Genomic DNA, 25,912 nt, shown 5'->3' with positions numbered 1-25,912 from the left:
TGATTCAAAGTTGCTGAACACTTCAGAATGCTATTTTCATAGAACAGCTTGTCTTTATGATAATGAATATAAAAAGCCTTCATATAAGATATCTAACTTCTAAGATCATATAGAAAGTTTATTGTTGGTAAGACAGGTTACTGTGCAGTTAGCTAAGTTCTAAGATATTTTTTTATGAGTTACTTTAATTTGGAAATCTTCTGTTTTATTCCATTAAAAAAAATGTGTAGTGGAAGTAAATGTTGGTGGAACTTAGCACCACATTCTACTACATATGTTAAGCAATGAAGTCAACTTAAACCATTTATGGTGCTGGAGATCATGTCATAAGGAGCTTCCATTTGGTGAACCAAATGTTCCATCTGTTTCTCTATGATCTTTTTTGTGCTCAATCCAACCCTTAGAAATGCACACATAAATCACTAGATTCTGTCTATAAATGCATGATCATCATTGGTTTAGGAGGAAGGTGTGTTTCTCACACTTGGATAACACAGCCTTCTTCTCACACTCAGTTCATATGCAGCACGTAACTTATCCACAGGTCTGGTGTTACCTCCTTCCTTCCAATGAGAACAGAGACAAGATGGTGCAGTGTGTCCTCATCTTCCTTCCACGGTGGTCCAAGTTCTAAGCTTTGGGGAGAGACGACGTGGATGAAGCCTTTTGCCATTTGTTTCCATCCTTTGGATGCGCTCCCATCGTCCACCATGAAAACGTGGCTGTAGCAGCAGTCCCTGTTGCGCCTAAATATCTCCCTTTCGGCCGATCGATTCCACCATTACCACCGCCACCGCCACCACGAGGGCCACCATGGAGAACGACCTCTCTTTCAAGTGGTGCGGGATTCTACTTATCATGTGATGACTCTCCTCACTTCTTGCATTATTGGCTGTCCACCGTTAACAGTTGATGGCAGGAAGGTGTTCGACCCAAGACCACTACCACATACCATGTTCAGCGAGCAAGGAGTTGCAGAAACGCAAGTAACACCGTAGCTCCATTGATGAAGTGGAACAAGGAAACAAATCGTGCACACAAGAGACAAAAAGAGTAAAGATGACAGTGAGAAGTTGTCAGTCAGAACTGAGAGCGCGGACCATCTCCAAAGACTTCCTCTGCCCCGTCGCCCCCACTCCATGGCATGCATTTGATTTGCACGCCCACCGTGCCAACACCGACTGCCGCGTGCTGCATGCTGCATGCATGTCATGAGCTTCAACTGATGAGTTCCTCAGTGCCTTTGTTTGTTGCCTCGAAGAAGGAGAGGATTAAGCCCAGAGAATCTTTAGGGTTTTGGATCATAGGAAACCCCTTTTTACTGTTATCTGCTAAAGTGGCTGAGTAATTAATACTTTCTCTAAGGCTGTTGTTAGTACTACCAAGAAAACAAGGACCAGCTGCATGGCCCCAACCTATATAAAGCAAGGTCTTGGAACTTTCTTTCACTAGGTTTTCTTTCAGTATAATAGCTCAGCTAAATCATTCTTCAACCTAATATTTTCCAGACATGATTGTTTTTACATGTATATCTTACTCCACAGAGAAGTGGATATACGATCAAGAAATGCTGCGGTGAATGGATTTAGGAGATGCATGCGAACGGTGCAATATTTGCCTCCTCTTTTCATGGTTAAAAAGAATCTCAAATAATTTACATAATTAAGATATTATGATGTAATTTCATGAATCTGTGCCGATCCAATCTATATGGAGTGGATATAATTGGTAGTTTTAGCTGCATATTTCGAACACTGTTAAAAGGGATGAAATGATTTAACTCAAAAATAATCTTAAATTGACTCCAAAAGATGAGCCACCTTCTTAATTTGGGAGCCGGTTTGGGTTCGGTCTGTTTCGAATCCGGTTCGTGTACGCCGCTATATTGTACGTATACATATGCAGAGCGCGTCACGTTTCACAAACTAGGTTTCTGTTCATCGCTTGTCTGTATTCGGGTTCCCCTTCTCCGCCTCCTCGACCGCAAGAAAGGGAGGAGCAGATTGCGGCAGCATCGAGCGCCAGATTTCGTCGCCTCCCCTTTGCCAATGGATCCCTTCTCGTTGCCTTCTTCGTCGAGCGCGTCGTCGGGGCAGTCGGCCCCGTCGCCCGAGGTCCTCATGGACCAGCTCAAGTCCCAGCTTGCCCAGGCCTATGCCGAAGAGTTCTTTGAGGTAACCTCCTTGGCGCTCAAGACCTTGATTCCTTGACTGATTCAGTAGATTATACTGCTTGCTGCTGGGTTTGTTCAATTTGTTTCTCGATTTGTTTGTGACATTCGAACTTGAGATTCGATAAACCATCGTCGTCTGTGGCCGATCCATTCGATCTTTGTTTAAGTCGCCGTATTGTTCGCGTTGGTGTTAAACGAGTTTCTTTCGTCTTTTCTATTACGATTTTAGGGCCATCTTTGGAAAATCTGTTCCCCCATGATTATTAGGTTCGCTTTGATCTTTGTTATGTGGTATTATCCGTACACCACATTAATAGCTTTCTGGGTATTCTTGACAAGAGACAGATTGTTTGCACATCCATCGTCAAGTACACTTAGTTTATTGATGGATTGAACTTATGGATTATTGCATTTAATGCATGTACCCGTTTTCAATTTTTAGAAGGCTAGTTAGTAAATCTCTACCTCTACCCTAAAACTGGCCAGAGCTGAAGTCATATGTATGTGGCACATTCAGGGAATCCAAAATATCACATCTTCTGATGAAATGAAATTATGAAAATGTCTATGGCTATATCTAATCTACATTGTGAAATAAAGAAAATTTAATGAGCTTATAGGGTGACATTAGAATGTGTTGTGTTTATTGTCTCCTGGTTGTTCTAGTGTCGGGTTAGTTTGAGTAGCTCACCAACGATGCTCATTTCTTTTCTTAAGAGTATCCCAACATTTTATTTGTTTAAGTTTATTACAGTAGGGGCTTACCCTTAGCAATTTCCTCAGCCTTTTAAAAGCCATAAGCCACAAGAAAATATCCCTCCATGGAGAATTCCAGTGAAAACAAAATAAAAAAGATGGCTTTTGTAAATAAACATCGTCATCCAGGATAGGTGTCTATCGTACAATTTGTAACTTCTATTATCTCGTTCCATGCACTGGTCAAATGTATAACCACTTACTATCTTTAGTGATTGCCTCTGCTTCCAAAGTTCAATCAAGTAGATTATGTGATTGGAAACTTTGAATACAACTAAACAAAAATCTTATATATGTGGTAGAATATTTTCTATTTTTAAATGCTTGCAAATTATCCTATGGCATAGTATTTTACTGTCACTACTTTTATGATTTTTAGATTTCATTACAGTTTTATCGCATGTCAGTATTATCTGGTAGTATCAGTTTAAAAAATAGATATTTCTCTCTGTGTGGGTGAATAATATATGCTGGCAATCGTTGCACTGGAAACAACTGATATAGCTTGATAGTAATGGTTTTAGCCATTAAAAATTGCCCAGGCAATATTCTGCAGTTCAGATGTGTCTTTTACGGTATCACTAATGCTGAGTTTGTATTATGACTCTAATTTGTGCAATATAATCATTAGATGTATTAAAGATTATTCTCTGGCGAACTGGTCAGTGCATTGTATCTGCAAATTGTTTTTTGCCTTTAGAATGGTTTGTGATTCTTTGGCTACCTGGAAGATAAACTGGATTTGTAGCACTGGTCGAGGAGGGGGTGATAAAGATAACCGATAACCTTAATCATATATATCAGTTTCATAAATGTCCGAGCAAAGCATTTGCTTTCCATCACTGAAAAAAAGCATGTTTCCTAGTAATATTTGCAAGCAAATATGCTGGTGTAGTTGATTTCGTTGTAAAAAAAATGGAAATATACACTTCAAAACAACTTAATTAGTTAAAAAAAAATCAGTGCCTATGTTCTCAATTTTCCACCATGAAGTTTTTTCTCTTTCAGATTTTGCATCAGGATCTTGGGGTCCGTTTATGGAACGATCTTTTGATGCACCTTTTGGTAGCCTCTCAAATGCCTTTGAGGGAGCCGCAGCCTCAGAGTACACTGAAGAGATTGTTTCCTGAGATCTTAATTCAGTCTGAATGAGTTTGACTATGGATAGTTTTGTTTGGCTATACCACTTTGTGATAAATTAAATTAATGCCTTCTAAACCAACTGCACCATCATAAATCACAGCATGCTTTACTTTGTCTCACAGAAATATGATTTAATGTATGTTTCGTGTTTTTTCTGTTACTGTTGCCACCTTGGGCATGACCTGGCCCCACATGTGAGGAAGAGAAACAAGGTATGGATGGGCACACAAAGTGCCAAACAACCACCACAAGGGTGAGAAGTGCATAAGTTGCAAACAACGAGCACACAGCCCTGATATGAGGAATTGAACCTTCAATCTTTTTAGAATCCATCGGGAATCATTACCACCCCTGTAACGAGGTAATGACAAATTTCACTATTACTATGTTATCATGCACATGAACATAGCACCAAAAGTTAAAAGTTTGTGCAAGTTGGTTCATTCTGTACACCTTCATTGGTTGTCGTTTTGTGGCTCAATTTCATTTAAAGTTCTACTAACCATGTTTGGCTGTGTCATTGCTCATTTGTCTAAGTTAATGTGCTGCATTTGTGCTACAGACAGTAAGGAGCAAGTGCTTTGCTAGGTGCATCGCAAAGCCCGGAACAAGCTTGAGTGGAAGTGAGAGTAGTTGCATCTCACGTTGCGTGGATCGTTACATCGAGGCAACTGGTATCATTGGTCGAGCTCTTTTCAGTTCACCTCACTAGTTTTAAACTTTTCTAAGTTCAGCAGGGAGCCCAGTGGTTTTGAGCCCCTTGCATGAATATGCATTCATTCTTTTCATGCGATGATTTTCGTCTTGAATCTCCAGCTAGTGGTGGCTTTGAACGTGGAACTTTATATCTTGTCGCAAGTCAGAAAACAAATTTTGCAATGTTATTCCAATAACTTTCTCTCTCTGTCTTGTTTATTTTTCTTAGTGGGAGGTTAACACAAGTGTCTTCAGAGATTGCATTTGAGATCTTTTCGTTGAAACTTTTCCAGCCTAGGCTTTGCATTTTTGCGTGTGACAAATGGTTCACATACTGACAAAAGCATGTTTCATATCAAAATGATTTGTCTATTTATGTGTGACAATGTCATATCTGTATATGGCTGTGGAATTATTGACCCTCATGAAGCCAAAAGTTAAATGGAAATTTATATTTTGTGTGGATGATTGTAACTCGAAGGATAAATCATATAACTGGAGATGATGTGTAGTGATGATAAAGGTGGAAGCTTGTCATTTCTTTCACATATGGACATGATTTTGAAGAGAGAACAAAAAGAGGATAGAAGATTTATAAGCTTTGTCCATGATCTATTGCATTCATGCCACTCGAATCATGAGGTATCATCTTAATCGTTGCCTGTTTTGATCAAATCTTGTTATTCGTGTTTTGTCGGATGAATTATTTTAGCAAGGCCTTCGTATCTTTCCTTCGCAGGATCTCCAGCAAACCATTTATTTATATCATACTTACAAGCAACGTAAAGATACTGATGACGGTTCTATTTGCAAGGAAGAGACATTATTGCCATGCCTGAAAGCTTCGTATGAGCACTACGCATTTGCCTCCGTATACCAAAAATTTAATACGTCCATAGCTTATTGTGGACAGCGCGGAGGCATGTCAAGAAGCAGCATGCCAGATCATCTGGTGTACTTGCTGATGTGGCCACGATACCAGCAACGTAGGCCGCCATCCTGGGTCGCGTGGGATGCCTCCTCCCTCGTCGGCAAGCCATTAGCACTCGAAGAGCTTCAAGCAATGGTCGTCGTCCAGGTTCCTGCTCCAGAACTTCTTGTAGTACTCGTCGTAGGTGTAGGTCCGGTACACGGGCCGAGCCCGGTCACCGACGAGCTTCTCCGGCGGGCTGATCACCACGCTGCTGCTGGGGCAGAGGAACGACGCCACCGATATCCTCTCCCTCTCCGAGTTGACCACCGCTCGATGCCACACGCTCCTGTACCTTCCGTTACTCAGTGCCTGCATCAACATAGTCGCGCCAATGGACAAACGTCACCTTCTTCTCGATCAATCCATGAAAAGAAGAAGCCGCTCGACAATTGGAAGAAGAAGAGGGCATCGACAAACATGGTCAAGAGCAGTTGGCATCAGCTACCGCTCACCTGTTCAACTGACAGCTGATCTCATACATGGAACCAAAGCAGTCTATATCTCTTTCGAAGATGCTCAGGAGATTGTTTCGTGACAGTGGAAGACTAGTTCACAAAAGATGAGAGGTCAATTGTAGGATCATAGCCACTTCCAAGATGAGCACGATGACCACGAAAAGACAGATGAGCACAAAGACCAAGCATCCATCAAGTTTACCAGGATTCCACGGCGTTCAGTACCCATTGTTTTCCAGTGTGGTCAAGAACTAATCATATTCTTGACTCGGGGATCTGCTACCTCCCAACGTACAGTGGCTTTTAAGAACGCAAGTAAAATCAAATGCTGGTCAAAGAAGACCCACATTGGAACAAGAGATTTTGGCTTGGAAGTAGTGGCGGGCAAGGAAATGGCCATGCTGACCGTTGACTATAGTACCGCGCATGGTGTGAGCTTGGAAAAACCCACCTATTCTTTCAAGCCCAACGTTAGATCACAAGACTAGGAGGAAAAAGTACTCTTCGTCCATGTTCGCCAAAGGAAATAAGCATGCATGTGTTTGTGATGCTTTTACCCTTCCTCCCCCAGTTGCAGAAAGTACCCAATGGCAACAATTAAGCTTTGATCCTTAGATGGAGACGTATACCAAATGGCTGAAAGCACTAACAACAATGTTTCTTCTTTTCCATGCTTTCGACCGTATTCTTCTGACTATTTGACCATCCTCGGTAGGAAAATTAGTATTATATGTAGAGTATATTTGAAGGACAAGAAGAGCAGATCTCAACGAAGGCCAGAGTTCGTCAAAAGCATCGGTACCTGTAGTTGGTCACCGATGTTGATGACCAACGCGTCGGGTTGCGGATTGACAGCGATCCATTTACCGTCCTTGAGTACCTGCAACCCAGCGACGTTTGGGTCCTGAAGCAGGACGGTGAGGGCGTTGGGGTCGGTGTGAGCCTGTAAGCCGTAGGTGAGCTCCGGCTCTGGGCACTTCGGGTAGTAGTTTACGGCCATATGCTGCTCCTGCTCCCCCAGCACCTTCGCCATGTAGCCTTCCTCCAGCTCAAGGCTCAGCGATATTGCTCGCAGGAGTCGAAACCCTAGTCGACGGACTTCCCTGGAGTAAGTGCTAACCACATCCCTGAGACAGAGAAAGGCAGAACGATTAGGTTCTTCATGACATGGAGAACGAATTGATCTATGAACAAAGCGAAGAGCTTATAATCTCTGAGGCAAAGATTAAATATACCACCTGTTATAGATCTGTGATGCACCCAGTAGCTTATGATCCAACTGTTTGCTTTGAACCTTTCATGTGACTTCACATGCTGTGTCTGAGCCTCTGATAGTAAATGTATGTATGCTTATCTGTCTGCTACATCTTTCATTTCCCTATCACATGATAATCGAGGACCAGAAGGGCGTTGATGAATAGTTAATAGATACAAGGTGCAAAAATGACCTACATTTGCCACCCTCAGAGAAAAAAAGAAAAGGGTTACTGTTCGTTCTTCCTTGTCTTCTCTCTCATCTTTCATCTTTGAAATGTCTGCCCCTTTTGTTCTTGTCAAGGAGAAGAAAAACATCGAGTATACGTTTTAGGTGAGAAGTCTCCATTTACAAGAAAGAGGGACCATTTTCTACATCTTCAAGAAGTTGGAGAGGACTTTTCCTCTATGTGGATAAACATTGAAGGGGATCAACTAGTGCTTTGAGCAGATGTGTCATTGATCGAGATATATGTCATTGGTCCTACTCCAAGATTGACAAAGAAATTCCTTATTTCAAGCTACATAATTCAAGCAGGTATCCATAATTGATTCGTCCTTCCCTTGACAGAGTCGATGTTTCATAGTAATGCATGAACAGTGCCAACATGCAAAGCTTAAACCAGGGAAAGAGTGGTCTGTTGTTGTGCTTCTCTCGTACATGCAGTCCTGAAGGTAATAATATAAAGTGAGCTCATCAGTCATCACTTGCTGCCAATAATTTGCATGGCGTGATCTCCGTGTGCAGAGTGTCTGCATGTATTAGATGCGCATCGAATCTCAGATTTGGACCATCCTATATATGATTAGTACCTTATGTGGGGTTTATATATCTTGGACGCATCTTCTTGTCCTATTTTTTGAGGAATAAGGTTGCTATCTCACCCTGATCTCATCTGCGAAATGTAGACGGGCAATATGACGCTGACAAAAACTGGGTGGAAGGTCTTCTCCAGCTTCCGGTCAACAAATAATAGTCTATAAAGTTCTTGACATTAGATGGAGAGAGAGAGAGAGAGAGAGATGGGAGTGAAATCTTGCCTAAATGAAGCGGGATTGGAAGGCCAACCAGGCACGAACTCCTCCAGCGGATAGCAATGGAGCCGCAGATAGTCTCTCCAGTTGCGGACTGTCTCCTTCTTGATATTGAAGCTCGTCGACAGCCTCATCTTCTTTGCTGGGTCGTCCGAGTAGTGCTTCGCCTTCTCCTCGGGAGGGAGGCGGAAGAACTCCGAAGCCACTGCCATCATCTTCTGCATCGACTCCAGCGGCACTCCGTGGTTCACCACCTGTGTGCGCATACGTATACATGACCACGATGATACACAGCATCATGGAGTACCTGACGACGTACCTGGAAGAAGCCGAAAGACCGGCAGGCGTCGGCGACTTGCGCTATGATTTGGAGCTCATCCTCTGAGCCGAAATCGATGGTGGGGATGTTGGCTCCTCGGATCACTTCGTTGAGGCGAGGCCTCTGCGACTCCGGGCGGACGTAACTCTCCGGGATGGAGACGTAGTCGGAGACCGCAGAGAGAAGTTGGTCTGCCATCGGACTTAGCGGGAAACGGGAGAGCGCGCGAGCGAGCGAGCGAGAGAAGGTTGTGCGAGGTCGAACGGGGAAACGCGATGCGCAGATATAAGATACGGTCTTGACTTGGTTTCATCTAAGTCGCTGTTTTATATGAGTGTGGCGTTTGTTCTCATTTGAAGTGGGACCCACATATCGTCTCACCTCTGACGTCAGGTTTGGTACGAAAGTGAGGTCACTAGCGAATACACGTCGCACGCATGCGTCATGCTTCAATCTGGAATGACGTCATGTTATTGACGTTATTTACATATAAATAACGTCATGTTATTGATGTCATATTATTTATTTATTTATATAAATAATGTCACGACATGTCTCCGTCTTATGTTATTGCGTTGTATCCTCTTCGTCTTTCCGTTCCTTTTATCTCATTAAAACTATAGCAAAAGGGATTATATCTATGGTCCCCATCGAACTTGATCGGATCTAACAACAAAAGTATAATCTTTATGACCTTTGTCTCGATTATTAGCTATGGACCCTTTCTTCTTTACTCAAGGTCAACGATAGAAATCATTTATGCTCTTGCTATATCTCTTCCCTCTCCTCGCACAAGAATAGATTCGATTGAGCGAAAACAATAATAAAGGGATAATGAAAGATAACGGTACAATGGTAAAGTAATATTTTCACGCAACAATAAAGGTTCTATGAAATTTTTTTAAAATTAAAATACTCGACAATAATTTCTCAAAGACAATATTTTTTTTCCAAAAATTCACCCTATATAAATATAAATAAATAAATAAATAAACATATATATATAGCAAAACCTTTTTATGTGAATCTCAGTTACTATGATTTATGGAGAGTAAATAATACTCGTGGTAATACAAGAATAAATAAAATTCCTAAATCCAAATCACGTCCTGAAAACCCGATCTACCTGAGGATGCTTATTATTATGACGCTACAACATACGATTGCTCATATCATCGTAGATTAAAACCAGCTTAATTGTTTTCAGGTTTGGTGCTTCCCGTGACCACATATTTAGCCTGGACACATAAAAATTAGTAGACCATGCAACGCATGCCATCTAATTCAATCAGTAAACAACGATGCGTTCATAAACGACGATTATCTTTGTCCCCTCCACTTTCGGCGGATGAAGACTCGCGAAAAATGTTAGTGACCGATGGCAGCCTAACAGGATTTCTTTTTGTTGACCCATTTCATTGGTCTCCCCAAATATAATCTTCCAATCAAATCAAAATGATTGCTGAGAACATGATGTAATTGTTGCGTGCGTCACAACTATTAATTAATTTCTTCCCCAATCTCTTTGATTCGTGCTGCCGCGCGTGACGAGTGATTGCAAAGAATGACAAAGAGCAATATCTGTCCACTCATGTATTTTTATATTAATATTTTTTTAAAAAATAAATGATGAAATTCGAGATTCGAATCATATCTTATAATAAATTACTATTAATTAAATATATTAATGTATTTAATTATGTTAAATAGTCATTTGTGGGAGGAAGCAAATGCTATATGATAAGGGATCATTTGGCCAATTGTCCATTTTGGATGATAGACGTATCCATATAATTTTATCTTTTCGGAGAACATGTAAATTTTAAAAAGAAATTTTTGAATGTAAGAGAGGTCTGACAAACTTATGAGCTCTTGGTCTTTATATTCCTTAACTAACGTAGGATTAAATTATTTTATCAATATTTTTTCTTGTGGATAATATTTTAACGTTGGATGAACTTTTCGAACCATCAACAAAATGTAATATGATCATGAACACCAATGCTATATAAATCGATTGTAGTTTGATCACAATATGTAATATGATATTCTCGTATATTGTTTGTCTGCAACTAAAAATATTAGGTTTGATCACAGTAATTTTTAGATCCATGAATTTCGTTGAATGTAAATAATAATATAAAAAATAAATGTATACGAGTGGATTAGACTTTTTGGACATGAAATAATATACAACAATCAAATCAGTTACTCTAGAAGAATAATTATGAGAGTAAACTAAACAGATAAGGATTTGCCAGCGAAATGCCACGTGTTTTGATGACAACATCGATTGTCCTCGTCATTCCGGCCAAAAGATGCCGTAATTGACACGTACTCAGAGTCTTCGCCGCATTCGACAAGCTAATAAAATATATTATTATAGCTTGAAGATTTGCATCCTCACCAAATTGAAACACATGTTTATTTGTTTCAATAAGGCTTCTCCTTTTTCCTTAGAAAAAATATAATTCAGCTTAACTAAATTTTAAGTCCCCATTAGATAAAGAAGACTCGTCTTATGTGACATAAAAATAAATAAATTATTTATTTGTGAAAAGAATGATTCAAATAGAAGGGAGTGGTAATCGGATCCACTCGGTCGAGGCGGAACCCGAACCCGGCGGACCATCTTGCGGTTACAGGATCGATTTCGGGTCGGGTTTTCGTTGAATGAGTGCGTGATAGGCGGAGCCGCGGGCGGGACAATAATTCCTTCAAACCTGGCGAACAGTAGAACGATTCGGATCCGCACCCGACAAGCGCCGGTTACCCGTAATAAGAGGTAGAAGAGTGGGGTTTGCGCCGCCTAATTCTGCTAGGGTTTTGAGGAGGGGACGACGAGCGAGGGGGGCGAAGCCGATTCATCTCGTCGCGGCCAGCGAGATCGATTGGGCGGAGTGGAGCGGGGCGAGGCGGGTGGGCGATGGACGGGCTGACTGTGGCGGAGGCGGACCTGGTGGTGTACGTCCACCCTTCCAAGGCCAACAAGGTCCGACACGCTGTCCTTCGCCAGCTCAGTTCCCTGCTCTTCACGTAGGCCATCCCCGCCCTTCGTACCCCCCTCCTCTAAGAAATCTTTCGGTTCGAAGTTTTTCTTTGTCCGTTTTGTTCACAGTTCCTCTCTTTTCTTGCGTTGATTGGTACGTTCTCATGTCCCCTATTTGATATTGCGAATTGTTGGGGATAAAACTATGATTCTCTCATGTATGTATAATGTAAGGAACAATTGTTAGACATTTTTGTCTAATTCTTGAAGAAATTGTAATATCTAATCTTTCTGGTTCCACTTTCTAAAGGGTAATATAGCAACCACCTTGGTTTTTCCACGTCATAAGGGCAAAGATCTTATATTTCACATGAAAGTTACAATCTGTCATCTTGTTTTGTCCACTATTTATGTAATGTTTGATGCACTTGCTCCTTTGATGTTATTTAAGAGATGAACTTTTGAGAGACTTAATTTTGTTTTCTCATTAGTGATAGAAGGAAGCATGATAGACAACTTATTGATAAAGATGATTGGATGGGGACATGTATGATGATGCTGGTTCATTGCATGTCGATTTGTTTCTGTTTGTATGCTTAAAGCTTGGGGCTTAACTAAGTTAAGTAGTTACTTTGATAATTTGGTGGGAAAAACTGGACTTAGTTTGCTACCGATTGTTTTCTTACTCTTTATTGGCCTTACAATTTCTTGGATTTCCTTTTGACAGCCTTAGGCCAACTGTAAACCATTTTGGAATGTCAAAAAGATCATTTGGATCTGTGGTCTAATCCTCTCTGGGTCCAATATTCCTCCCGTGTGTAAACATGAACATGCCAGAGTAAAAAACAAAAAAAAGCCATAACCACCACCAAGTTGTGTATGCTAATCTAAGTGATGTTCATAAAACTACTTTCTCTCTTGGTTATTTCATTGAAAAATATATCTAGTCATAAATGTTGGTTATCTTTTCATCAGTCTTGTTGCAAATAATGCAATACACACAAAATGAAGCAATGTCTCTATAAGTGCTTCAACAACTCTTTTCTTTCCTTTTGCAATAGATATGATGAGATATTTGATGGCGTGATATTGGCATATGAAATTGATATTCCTGGCGAGCATGCGAAGATTCTTTCGGGGCTAATCCCATATTTTGAAGTTAAAGTGAAAGCAAATTTGCTGATTTTCTCTCCTAGGCCAGACATGTTATTAGGTAAAGCACATCATTTCACAAATCATTCTATTTTATGCTTGTACTTTTTGTGTCTGAACATGTTGTATTACAGATTCTCTCTTATATCATATTGTCTTCCAGCCCGAGTCATTCTTTAAAAAAAAGGGCTAGTAAGTTGCTTTTGAGGTGAAATGTTTAATATATGCTTTTCTGATTTGTGAAGCTGTTTAGATAAGAGGAGGAGGAGGAGGAGGACGAAGGGGGGAGGGGGGGGGGGAGGGAGTTCAAGGATATGCAATCTAAAAATGAAAGATACTCCAAGAGATTTTGACTTAGTTTGGATTGTAAAGAATGATGCATGGTTTTATTATGAGAAAGATTCTTGGGAACTTTCTAAATGTGATCATGTTAGGTTATGTTCCATGCTTTGCTTTCTGACCACTCCGAGCTAGCACTAAACTGCACACTATTGAGCCATTTTCTGTTATTATACTCTCATACCTTGTGCTTAGCACCTTCATTCTATTGTACTTTTATGTGAGGATTTTATTGTTATGAGTTGTGTGGATTTTGATTTTATGAGTGTCATCAGCAACAGAAATTAAGTTTCCTACTGAAACCTATTTCATATTGTTTTAATAAGTCCATCATGTTCTGTGGTGCTTCTTTACCTCCTTTCCCAAATATTATGTTACTCAGCAAAGTGTCATATACATTCACTCCTTTAGGAGTCTTACTGTCTTACTATTTCTATGGCCATCTTTTTGCATGTTCTCTTGGAATATGGTTTCTTTGAAGTTGTTATGTTATTTTCTTATTAATTATATGAAAAACAAAAACCTTTAAACCAATTTATGTTGATATGATGCACTTTTGGCACCATGGAGCAGCTCCATTATTGTCCTGTGCTTTGCCACAAGGTTTGTGATTATTCATATAGTTTTGTGCCGTGCATATCAAACCAGCAGAAGTGGCAATGGGCTGCCATTTCTGAGACATATTAGCATGGTACAGAGGTATGCATCTTTGTGCAAACTAGTTTCTCACCATGCCTTTTCCAAAGTAGATTGCTCATGTCTTGATATTTATTGATGATGCTAAGGGTCTTTCTTTTGCCATCTGTTGCTACTATTTGCTTTATCGGTTCTGTATGCCCAATTTCGAAATTGTATCTCAGGATTAATATCTGGCTATACTGAACTAGGCAGTTTAACTCTGCAATAGAATAATGAAGTCTGAGCCTTTTTCTCATGTTGGGATTCTTCTTGATTCAATGTGGTTTGACTCTTCAGAAGGCAAAGTTGTCAAGCTGGGAAAGGAATCCATTCATGTGATTGTATTGGGGTTTTCTTCAGCTGCCATAATGTTGGAAGACATTCGTGAAGAGTTTAGATATAAGATTGTAAGATTTTGTATTTTCCTTTTTAGGATTCTAAAGTACTTTTACATAGTAAAAAGGGTTCATTATCGCTTCATTTTGACATTTTCTTTTCATCATCTCAGAAACATGGTGCAGGAGTTTTTGCTAGTTCCTCCCACAAGCGGCATGTTATTAAAACTGGAAGCATGATACGATTCTTAGTCAAAAGGTGAAAGCTTACAGATATCTTGTTCTTGTACATTCTTGTCATTTTAATACTGTTCTCTAGTAATGGCTGAGTTCCTATTTGACCATATTGTCTTAGGCTTCTCAATGCTAAAATTAAAAATCTCAACCTCTTCTTTATTGTGACTCCCAAACCTATTGTAATACATATTCTAGCATACTCATAGAAGAGTTTTGGGGAAGTATCTGAATAATAAAAATATAAAACTGTCCAAACTTGCAACCCAAACACCAAGGTCTTAAACCCTAAGTAGGGCCAACCTGGATGCTAATTTGAACACACGTACATCAAATTGTTGTGCTGCAACTCATGACACCTCAATATGAAAGTCCTTGGAGCTTGCGGATCTGGGGGTGTAGCTTCACTTACCGCTTCATGTGATAAAAGGATTATTGCTGAATATGTCTGTAGTACAAGCTCATAAAAAATTGTCAACATGAATTTTTAATTGACCTAATTATTGCATCCTCCATACTAAGGTACAGAATATGTACTGAGATATAATAAAATGGGATAACAAACACATTGTGCTTAATTGTCTCAGTAGAGATGCTTCGTGTCTGTTCTTTTTCTTTCTCCCCCTCATGGCAGTTTTTTTCCTTCAACTCATGTCAGTTATTTTTTATCTTTAGAGATGCCTGAACATCATTATATGTCAGTTCTTTATTTTTCCCTCTTCCCTCATGTTCCAGTTGTTGACTTTGGATCAGCTGTTGTTTCCTTCCTATAGACCATTGATTTTAGTTGAAACTAATAGAAAGGTCATAATGATTCTCCAAAAGCACAAGAACAAAGGTTGGCTGACAAGAGCTATTCCTGCTTAATTTTTTTGAACTCCTCTGAAAGCTAGTAACTTGGTGATTAAAGTCAAGTTGGGTTGTGGTGAGATGCTAAAATTATAGTCTTAAGTTGTTAGAAATGCTGAAAAAATTTACATTTTGTTTTCATCTTTTATCTTCATTAGTATTTGTATGCTTAGATGTTTATTAAAGAAACTCATTACCCATTTTAGTACAATTGACAATATAATGTCATATAGTTTGGATGAAGAAATACTTCATATATCTGGATCGTTGGTTCCACCTCACACTGGATGCATCCGATGGTTGTCCAGACATGGCGTAGAAGATGGATCACATCCAGACAGGTTTGATTCTATTTCTCCGTTAGTCTTTCCGTGTTGTTTACTTGCAATTTGGATTATTTTTTGACAAATAGTAAATCTTAGTGCACCCCTTGGTGAAGCCCATGACCCCCAATCTATTGTTGTTGCCTTAATATATTATTAATATAATCATGGGCTGTTGATAGCAGAGGATATATTTATTCGTTCATTGGGAATTTTTAAACCATCTTTTACCAGGTTGTTTGGCAGAACCTTGTTCCTCGGCTAACCACTTTATTGATTTTCTTTTTCTTATATGCTAACCACATTGATAATGCTATAAGAAGTTACTATCTAAAATTTCTGCAGAAGTTTGAAGGAGCTGAAGAAGGATGTTAAGAGGGAGCTGCAAGGAGAAGGCATCACACATTCTGCTCGAGGAGAGAAGTTTCTAAATCAAACTCGCACACACAAGTCCAGAAAACGGGCTCGTGAATAGAAATCAGAACTCCGAGGAGCCTCCTTTCTGGTTAGCAACACTGTAGTATTAACAGCACAAAACCAAATTGGTTTGATGAGGATGTATTCTGATTTTTTTTCGAATGGAGGAACATATTTACGAACTGTTATCTGGCAACTCGAGCAAGAGGTTACGATCGGAGGGGAGAGGGGTGGGGTACGGTTTATGGTTCTTTGTTCAGAGTGGTAGCATGGTTTGCATTCATTTTTCATTGTTCGTCTGTTGGCCATTTTGGAAACTATGGTATACATATCAAGCTAATGCATGCTTTCATGTACTAATTTTGCTGGGCGCAAACTCCAGGCTAATATAAAGCCAACGAATACAAATAATTTGAGCCAAAGTACAATCCATTTCTGCTACAATCGCAAGTGTTCTGTACTCTCGCATCTGAGAGAGAATCTTCTGATTTATTACTGGCCGTCGTATAACGTTGTTTCCTTGGTATACGGGTAAATTGGTGGGTGTTTGCATTCTCGTGAAGCAGCCAACATCTGTTATCATCACCTCCAAAAATCAAAGTAAGTCTTTTCTAGTCTAATGTGTTTGGTAGAGTTAATTATAGATTATTTATCAAGATTTATTTATTCTAATGTTGATTTTATTAATAGAAATCTTAAAATAAAATATAAAAAATAATTTTAATATTTCAGTTAATGGTGACGAACAATATTGATAGTGACAGACGATGATATCGTTATGATCAAGGGTGATTGTTATGGATGAAGAGAGTGGTGCGACGAGAGGTGAAAGTTGTTCTACATTTATGTTGACGTCGATGTAATTATCAAGCAATCTTTTTGTCGCTCTACATTTGTGTCGGTGTTAACCCGGTTGTCAAGTGGTGTCGCTCTACATTTATGTCAGCGTCGGCAAAAGAGTCGCTTGGCATTTGCATTGGTGGTCCTTTTATCGCTCGACAATTGTATGGCATCGATGCAGATGGTGGTGGTCACCTCATCGTTGACCCATTGGGCTCTTGCTGCTCCCCTCGTTGCCGCATTAGTTTTAGCATGGGTATAAAAAAAGGGAGATGGGGGGCTCGCTCGTCGGAGGAGTTCTATTCGTTGTGGTTCTCGTTGATTAGAAAGAGAAACTCTGAGAGGCTGGCAAGCCAGCGGTTGTCGAGCTCCTTACGGATGTATCCGATGGTAGTAGAAAAATATGGGTCTCAGAATTCAATGTTAAGTACGTCATCGTACCTATCATCGACGTAGTTGTCGAACAACCCTTACCTTTCACCGTCACTCTCGTCATCCATAATAGCCACCTGCAGTCACTAGCGGCGTTGCCATCTTCTACCATCGACGTCATTCACTATCACTAATCGAAATATTAAAATTATATTTTTATAATTTGTTTTTATGTTTTCGTTGATAAACCAACGATGTTATGGTAAGTAGACTTAGATATTTCACTTTCGTAACTATAAGAATGTAACTTAAAATGTAAAGACTGAGATGCTAAAGGTAGCTAATTATATAAGATAATCTATAATTAACCCTATTCGTTATCATTTTTCCCTGGTCTCTGAACCCATCTAGTTGTTACGAACAATCATCCTTAGTATAAGAATCAAAATATTATCCCTTTTTCGATCATATGCCTCGATTGCTGTGACTTAATATGCCTCGAGTGTACGGGGATTTGATAGATGAAGAAGAAGATTAAAGAGAAAATTGACAAGATAACAGTCGGTAGCTAAGAGGTAAGCAAAAAACAAAAAGGGAAGCAAGAAGGAGATGATAAGGACGTCCACTACATATCCCGACTTCTGTTTTGAAGGATTATGCATGTCATATAAGTAAGAACACAATATTCGGAGGATTATACGAATCTGGTAAACTACGGGACTGGTTGTTGCAGTGATTTGTCTGCCATAGATGCATGCATTAATCTAATACTCAAAGGTTTTCATATGTTATTATGAATGGTAGTTAACTTAATGTCTCTCTTACCTCTCTCTTATTGTATATTAAATAGCTAATCTTATTGGTGCGAGGTTTATTCAGCATTTACTTCCACATTGATAATTTTGAGATGAATATATTCATCTATTGCTTCTATTAAACATTGGTCGGCTCAATATAATACGGAAAAATTGTATCCACTCAATTATAATTGAAAAATAGTTGAAAAATTAAGAATAAACAATCTATAGAACCTTAATTAGATCGCTAGACATCAATTCATATGTGTGGGTCGATATTATTCCTAATTTTTCACTATGCAATGTTGATATGGGGATTATTTATTTCATGCATGCCAACTGATACGTAGTTGTCACGTCACTTTCATCCAACCAATATGTCACTTCAACTTGAAGCTTACGAGGTAGATAATGTGGCACCATTGAGGAGGGTCGATTTAGCTCCCCAAGATGGTGCTCCTGATAAGGATAACAATCTTGGATCGATGCAAAGAATGGTTTACAAACGAGAGACTTCGTGAGTAGGGCAAGAGCAGATAGCAGGCGTTCCCTTCGTTGAGAAAGGATTTTCCTCAACAGAATAAAGAGATTTTCTCGTATAGTATAACTTCATAATCTCACTTATGATCGAACATAACACTCTTTACATTAATCATGAATTTAGACTCAATAATTACATGCCATACTATAAAATGGTTTTCGGCGTGAGATCGGTCGGCTTAATTGCGTTTGATAAATTCAACTTTTGATCGAATCATCTAAACATAAATTGACTTAAGTAGGATTTTCATTTGAGCTTTTTCCTCACCCAACACTATTTTTACTCGAGATGAACTCAAAAGTAGACGTCGACACCAAAATTCACATCCGACACCAAAATTCGACTTAACAAGTGCTATTTGTTTTCCTACCCGTTGTGTATGTTCTGTTCATGTCCACCTTCTATTTGTCAACTTCAATTCACAATATTCTTATGTATCACTGTTTATATATACTGTAATCTTCTCTCTCTTGAGCATTATCAGCGCTCCTCAAAACTATACCTTCTTTAACTTGGGACAAAAGCTTGATCAAGTATTTAAGTTTTTATTTTTGTCAATACTTTTATTCCTTATCAAGCGGTGGTACAGTCAGAACTCAATATTTGAAACTTTATCAAGAAATGATCCTGTCAGACTGGATGATAATACCGCCTAGTGTCAAGTGGTGGTATTATGATGATGGTACTATCGGTATCCGAAAATTCAAGATAAAATATTTATTTTGTTCCAATTTCGAAATCATTGGGGTTTATAAATACGTCACCCTTTTCTGTATGAATGGATAACAAAGTGCAATCAAAGTGTGAAAAAAACTCAAAATGTTAAGGTATTAAAATTTATATATGTTAAAATCGACCTAATTATTATCATTGGCATTTATAATCAATTAGGGAGTCAAAGATTCTGATAATGTTGGCATGACAGCCATCTCCATGCTTCGGTTGCCCCCGTCGTACCAACCGACGCCTTGGAAACCATGTTTGACCGGTGAGGTGCGCACGAGCACCAACCCCCGTCAGGTTGGTGGTCGACGTTGACGGCGGCGCAAAGCAAAATTAGAGTACGTGATCTCCCTATATATGTATATGTATAAGCTCAGGGAATCCATCCTTGTGCAACAAGGAGCTCATGGCCGGCCCCTTTCATTCGTACGTCCTGGTGCTGCCCAAGCCGGTAATGCTCTTCTTCCGGTTCCTCGCCTACGTTGACTTCGCAGTCTCGCTGGTCTTCTCCTATCTCGGCCTGTGCGGGCCGCCGGAGCCGCTGACGCCAACGTGGGGAGAGAATGCGCTCTATTTCCCGGCCACGGAAACCCCGTCGTCGTCGATAAAGAGGCAGCTCCATGTGGTGGAGTTCTCGAGCTTCGCGAGGACGCGCCGGGTGGAGGAGCTGACCTGCGTCATCTGCCTGAGTGAGGTGGCGCGCGGGCATGAGGTGAGGGAGCTCGGCAACTGCGCCCATGGGTTCCATGTGGAGTGCATAGATAGGTGGGTTGACGTCGGCCGCGAAACCTGTCCTCTGTGCAGGGCTCACCTTCTCCCCTTCGTGTACCCGGGAAGGATGTGGTGGCGAAGATTTATGTGGGGGTTATGAGATGAGCAAATTCTGAAACAAAAGACTGTGATGTAAGCCGAAATAGATAATACATATTATAACCTCAAGTTGGAGAACAATAAATAAGTAACATATATTTAATTTATTATTGTTGCGGGAAACAACTGTATGCCGTGGCCTCGGGGCCGACACGACTTGGTTCGGGTCCGAATGCACGGGGATCTTGCGCGGCGTTCCTCGGGTCAGTTGGGGTGGCCGGTTGCGATGGTCCGGTCGGGCCGTTGCACCGGGAGTGAAGCTTTTCCACGGTGCCGGGAGATGCGATCCCACCCTGGTACCTGCACACAGGTCGAGTCGAAAGCTCAGCCCGACCCCTCCGACGATCAAGTCAGATGATGTGGGGGGAGTTTTTTTTAGTGAAGAAGTGTCCTCTCCCTTCCTTTAGAACTCGGGGGTATTTATAGGGCAGTTTAGTGTTACCTAATGTGCTTGCCTGTGGGAGGCAGGATCGTACCTTTGATGGCGTCTGACATTGCCATTGACGTTGCGTGGAGAACCGAACTGCCGCAGGGTATGAGCGAGCTTCGGTCGTTGTCCTCCTCTGCCTCGGTTAAGCGCGCGGGGTCAGACGACGATGAAGTCGTTGTCTGAGAGCGGGCGACGTCAGTGCATGTCGAGTCAGCATTATTGCCCTCCTCCTCGGATAGAGTGGCGCCCAAGTGAGGCCGACGTCATGACACGTCATATCGCCATTATTACCCCTATCATATTCCCCCCCCGGAAGAAGCTATGCGTCGGTTATTGCAATTGGGGGGGGAGTCCGAGGCATGGCTTTGTCCTTTGGTGTTGTAGTAGTCTCAGGCGACATGAGGTTGAGCTCGTTTTGGACGGGCAAGTTGCGGCGAGGGAGGTGGTCTCGGGGGACATGGAGTCGAGGAGCACGACGCAGGCGGGCTGGCCGCGCAGGCGTGTCTCGGGAGCTGGGGGCCGAGGAGCAAGATGTAGGCGGGCTGGCTGCGCAGGTGCGACTCGGTCAGCATGGAGCCGAGGAACACGATGCAGGCGGGCTAGCCGCGCAGGTGTGATCTCGGGAAGCATGGAGCCGAGGAACACGATGCAGGCGGGCTAGCCGTGCAGGTGTGATCTCGGGAAGCATGGAGCCGAGGAACACAATGTAGGCGGGCTGGCCGCGCAGGTGTGTCTCGGAGAGCATGGAGCCGAGGAGCATGATGCAGGCGGGCTGCAGGCGTGTCTCGGGGAGCATGGAGCCGAGGAACACGATGTAGGCGGGCTGGCCGCGCAGGCACATTCTCGGGGAGCATGGAGCCAAGGAGCACGACGCAGGTGGGCTACAGGCGTGTCTCGGGGAGCATGGAGCCGAGGAACACGATAAGCGGACTAGTCGCGCAGGTGTGATCTCGGGAAGCATGGAGCCAAGGAGCACGACGCAGGCGGGCTGGCCGCGCAAGCACGTTCTCGGGGAGCATGGAGCCAAGGAGCACGACGCAGGCGGGCTGGCCGCGCAGGCGTGTCTCGGGAACATGGGGCCAAGGAGCACGACGCAGGTGGGCTGGCCGCGCAGGTGTGTCTCGGGAACATAGAGCCAACGAGCACGATGTAGACGGGCCGACCGCGCAGGTGTGGTCTCGGGCATTATGTGGCCGAGGATCACGACGCAGGCGGGCAGACCACGCAGGCGTGGTCGCAATGGTCATGCGGCTGAGCAGCACAACGCAGGCGGACAGACCGCGCAGGCGTGGTCGCGAGGGTCATGCAGCCGAGTAGCACGATGCAGGCGGACAGACCGCGCAAGCGTGGTCGCGAGAGTCATGCGACCGAGGAGATGGCCTCAGGCAACATGCAGCCGAGGAGATGGCTTCGGACTACATGCAGCCGAGGAGGTGGCCTCGGGCAACAGGCGGCCGAGGAGATGGCCGCGGGCAACATGCGACCGAGGAGATGGCCTCGGACTACCAGCAGCCGAGGAGGTGGCCTCGGGCTACAGGCGGCCGAGGAGATGGCCTCGGGCAACAGGCGACCGAGGAGATGGACTCGGGCAACAAGCAGCCGAGAGGATGGCCTCGGACTACCTGCAGCCGAGGAGATGGCCTCGGACTACCTGCAGCCGAGGAGGTGGCCTCGGGCAACAGGCGGCCGAGGAGATGGCCTCGGGCAACATGCAACCGAGGAGATGGCCTCGGGCAACAGGCGGCCGAGGAGATGGCCTCGGGCAATAGGCAGCCGAGGAGATGGCCTCGGGCAACATGCAACCGAGGAGATGGCCTCGGACTACATGCAGTCGAGGAGGTGGCCTCGGGCTACAGGCGACCGAGGAGATGGCCTCGGGCAACAGGCGACCGAGGAGATGGCCTCGGGCAACATGCAGCCGAGAGGATGGCCTCGGACTACCTGCAGCCGAGGAGATGGCCTCGGGCAACATACAGCCGAGAGGATGGCCTCGGACTACCTGCAGCCGAGGAGATTGCCTCGGACTACCTGCAGCCGAGGAGGTCGCCTCGGGCAACAGGCGGCCGAGGAGATGGCCTCGGGCAACATGCAGCCGAGGAGATGGCCTCGGACTACCTGCAGCCGAGGAGGTGGCCTTGGGCAATAGGCGGCCAAGGAGATGGCCTCGGGCAACATGCAGCCGAGGAGATAGCCTTGGACTACCTGTAGCCGAGGAGGTGGCCTCAGGCAACAGCCAGCCGAGGAGATGGCCTCGGACTACCTGCAGCGAAGGAGATGGCCTCGGACTACCTGCAGCCGAGGAGGTGACCTCGGGCAACAGGCGGCCGAGGAGATGGCCTCAGGCAACATGCAGCCGAGGGGATGGCCTCGGGCAACATGCAGCCGAGGAGATGGCCTCGAGCAACATGCGACCGAGGAACGACTTCACTTTGGTCAGCGATTGATCGCTCGACCGCGCGCGCGGGCGCGGGCGGCCAAATTGCCTTTTTCCTGGGGAAGCTCAAGGGGCCGTCTCTTTTGGGAGTCGCTGGTTTTCGAGGCTGACATGATTAGCGCCTCCGTACTTCGCACCGCACTGCAGTTGGCCACCATGTCAAGCTATATTTATGGCGAAGTGACGTTTGCGTCTTCGCAGCGCACTTTCGGAGAGGAAGGGTCGCTGTTTTGGCGGGATGTGAACTATAAATAGCACACCGTCGGCTTCCTGCACGTCCTGATACCAGCGTTTGCTCATCCCTTTATTCGGGCGACTGTGTTTCGTACCCATCAGCTGCCCTGCCTTCCTTTCCAAGACTTGGTAAGGATGGCTTCTTTTTCTTTCCCCTCTTCTTCTTCGCCTCCCGCTTCCAGCATCGTCGGAGAGGGGACATTGCCGGCGAGTCCTCGCTCGTCGTCCGAGGAAAGGGCTGTCAAAGCCCTTGAGTCGCTAATGTGGTCGCACGACCTTGACTCAACCATGAGCGAGTCATCGCTCGGTTCCCTCCGGGATCGTTATGGTATCCCGGGGGAATTCACGCTCATTGCCCCTGAGCCGGGGCAGCGGGCATATGATCCTATACCTAGTGGCTTCGCCCTAACCTTGGACGCCTTCGAGGCCGAGTTGCGCCTCCCACTCCATCCAGTCATAAGCTCTTGTGTCTCGTGGTGGCGTATCTCCCCTTCTCATATGACACCAAATTCCTGGCACTATCTGGTGGCGTTCCTAGGGGAATGCTACTACCCTAAGATTCCCCCGAGCCGGTCTATTTTCCTCTCCTACTTCCGTCTATCCAGGGGGTCGAGGCGGGTCTGAGCCCGGTGCCTCGAGATATGCCTTAAAGAAGGTAGCGGCAGGTCTTCTTGTTTTTTGGTGTTCTGACCAAGCTCGGTGTTTTCTCGCAGAAATGGTGAACCTCACTGCCGTGCGCGGAGGGCGCTCTTCATCAACCATATCCCCGCGTCGTTCGGCCGACACGGGCGATGGCACAAGGGAGGCGCCGGTGGAGCTCGAGGTCGGCCGTCCTCGGAAGAAGGCTGAGGTTGCCGCCCCGAAGAAAACCGACTCCCCCGAGGGCTCGGGCATGTGAAGTGGTGGTGGAACCGAGCTCATGCGACCGGCGGCGAGGTCACGGCCGGGGAGAGGTCGGGCCGAGCAATGAGGGGGCAAGAAAAGCACCCAGGGAGCCCTCGATTCGGCACCGAACGAACCCTACCAGGCACGCGTGATGGGCAAGCTTTCGGAGGGCCAACCCTTCGACTGGTTGGTGGCTCGCTGGGGGGAGCTGACCCGCGGGACCCGGGTATGGGCCGACGGGGAAACCGCAGTCGCATTCATCCGAGGAGGGCTTCATCCGGATATGGCTCGCGAACTGTATACCATGCCCTCGGATGTCTTGCTGGGCAAATCCGCGAAGTCATTACTGTGGGTAAGCATCTTGCTATCGGACCCCGACCTCTTGTTTGTTCGAGAAGGGTTCTGACTTTTCCTCTACAGGGCCAGCACTACGCGATGGCGTTGGCGAACCGTGCATGCGATGCGGGTCGCGCCCTCGGCATCCTGTGCGATCGGAATGTCGAGCTGCGCAAGCAGCTCGAGGAGGTCCACACGGGGGCCGCTCCTGAGGCAGTTGGAGGCTGAGGTCCTTCGCCTGAAGTCTGAGGTGAAAGCAGATGAGGAGGAGAAGGAGGGTCTCCAAGGGCTCCTAAGGGTGGCCCAGACCGAGGCTCGTCTGGCCCGGAGCGAGGCGGTCACCCTGACTTAGAAGCTGGAGGGGGCCTCAGAAGCTCTGGCTGCCGAGCGGGATTGGCGGCCAGAAAAAGACAAGGAAATAATCGAGGACTATAAGCAATCCTCGGGCTTCCAGCTCGGGCTGGTCCGATCGGGGCAGGTCACCTAGGAGTACGGGTACCGGATTGCCCTGGGTCGGTTCAAGGCGTGCCACCCTGGGCTGGAAGTCGAGGTGGATCCTTTTGCCTCGTATCCCGAAGACTTTGACATAGGTATGCCGGAGGAGGTTCCCTTCGACGATAGTGTCGGGGGCTCCGATGGATAGGGCGGGATTTCATAATACTTTTGGTGGTCGACTTGGCTGAGTCGGGGTCGAGTCCTGTTACTTTTCTTTTGTAATCCTTAAGTCATGTTTTAGTCGAGTCCTGTAATTCTCAGTTTTGATATAAAAAGGAACTTTTTCTTCTCGTGTGCTGTTCGTCTTCTTCTTCTTTCTTTAGGCGAAAAACTCCTCCCTCCCTCGGGCGAAAAACTTCTTTATTTTAAACGAAAAACTTCTTAAGGTTCTGGATGTTCCATGTTCTCGGCAAGAGAGAACCGTCCATTGTTGCGAGCCGGTATGTACCCAGTCGGGTTACCTTGACGACCCGATAGGGTCCCTCCCATTTGGGGGCCAGCTTCCCCCTCGCTCGGGTCAGGTCGCTGACCTCGGACTTGCGTAGGACTAGGTCGTTTAACCTAATTGGTCGGGGTCGTACCTTTCCGTTGTAGACCCTTGCGACGGCTCTTTTATAAGAGAGGGGTTTTTAGTGTGTGTCGGCACGCTGCTCCTCCAGCATGTCGAGGGCGGTTCAAAATCCTTCGTTCGAGACTTTCTCGTCATAGCTCTCTGTCCGAAGGGTGGCAATGGCTACATCGGGCGGCAGGACAGCTTCGGTTCCGAACGCGAGGCTATAAGGGGACTCTCCAGTCGTAGTCTTGGGAGTGGTGCGTAGCGACCATAAGACGCTCG

General features: G+C 44.3%; 3 protein-coding genes and 1 long non-coding RNA gene across 7 annotated transcripts; 3 read left to right on the top strand and 1 right to left on the bottom strand.

The window, feature by feature from the left end:
- The first annotated feature begins 2,035 nt into the window (after positions 1–2,035).
- Positions 2,036–4,865, top strand: LOC135612376 (uncharacterized). 2 transcript variants are annotated; one of them, XR_010486945.1, is made up of 3 exons: positions 2,036–2,174; positions 3,938–4,433; positions 4,635–4,865. It is a non-coding gene; the product is annotated as an uncharacterized LOC135612376 (long non-coding RNA). The 2 variants fall into 2 exon arrangements; XR_010486944.1 differs by lacking the exon at positions 2,036–2,174 and having other exon boundaries at positions 2,181–4,433.
- Positions 4,866–5,511: 646 nt separating this feature from the next.
- On the bottom strand, positions 5,512–9,107 carry LOC103984441 (flavanone 3-dioxygenase 2). The gene is made up of 4 exons (XM_009401925.3): positions 8,805–9,107; positions 8,492–8,739; positions 6,999–7,323; positions 5,512–6,050 (listed from the first exon to the last, which is right to left on the bottom strand). The coding sequence occupies exons 1-4, from the start codon at positions 9,000–9,002 to the stop codon at positions 5,808–5,810; spliced, it is 1,014 nt and encodes a 337-aa protein (XP_009400200.2). The 5' UTR covers positions 9,003–9,107; the 3' UTR covers positions 5,512–5,807.
- Positions 9,108–11,622: 2,515 nt separating this feature from the next.
- On the top strand, positions 11,623–16,480 carry LOC103984443 (uncharacterized). Of its 3 annotated transcripts, none has more exons than XM_009401926.3 (6): positions 11,623–11,840; positions 12,855–13,006; positions 14,260–14,369; positions 14,471–14,556; positions 15,614–15,721; positions 16,049–16,480. In XM_009401926.3, exons 1-6 carry the CDS (start codon positions 11,731–11,733, stop codon positions 16,176–16,178), a joined length of 696 nt encoding a protein of 231 aa, XP_009400201.2. In that variant the 5' UTR covers positions 11,623–11,730; the 3' UTR covers positions 16,179–16,480. The 3 variants fall into 3 exon arrangements, with proteins under 3 accessions (XP_009400201.2, XP_018681448.2, XP_018681449.1); XM_018825904.2 differs by having other exon boundaries at positions 11,808–11,947; XM_018825903.2 differs by lacking the exons at positions 15,614–15,721; positions 16,049–16,480 and having other exon boundaries at positions 14,471–14,560.
- Positions 16,481–19,799: 3,319 nt separating this feature from the next.
- Positions 19,800–20,264, top strand: LOC103984752 (brassinosteroid-responsive RING protein 1-like). Its single transcript, XM_009402313.3, has one exon. It carries the CDS (start codon positions 19,800–19,802, stop codon positions 20,262–20,264), a length of 465 nt encoding a protein of 154 aa, XP_009400588.2.
- The last annotated feature ends 5,648 nt before the right edge of the window (positions 20,265–25,912 follow it).

Source organism: Musa acuminata, chromosome BXJ2-5 (assembly GCF_036884655.1).
Source record: "Musa acuminata AAA Group cultivar baxijiao chromosome BXJ2-5, Cavendish_Baxijiao_AAA, whole genome shotgun sequence".
In the NCBI taxonomy this organism is placed as follows: domain Eukaryota; kingdom Viridiplantae; phylum Streptophyta; class Magnoliopsida; order Zingiberales; family Musaceae; genus Musa; species Musa acuminata.
Note: the sequence above shows the minus strand (reverse complement) of the source record. Positions and strands in the feature narration are given on the sequence as shown.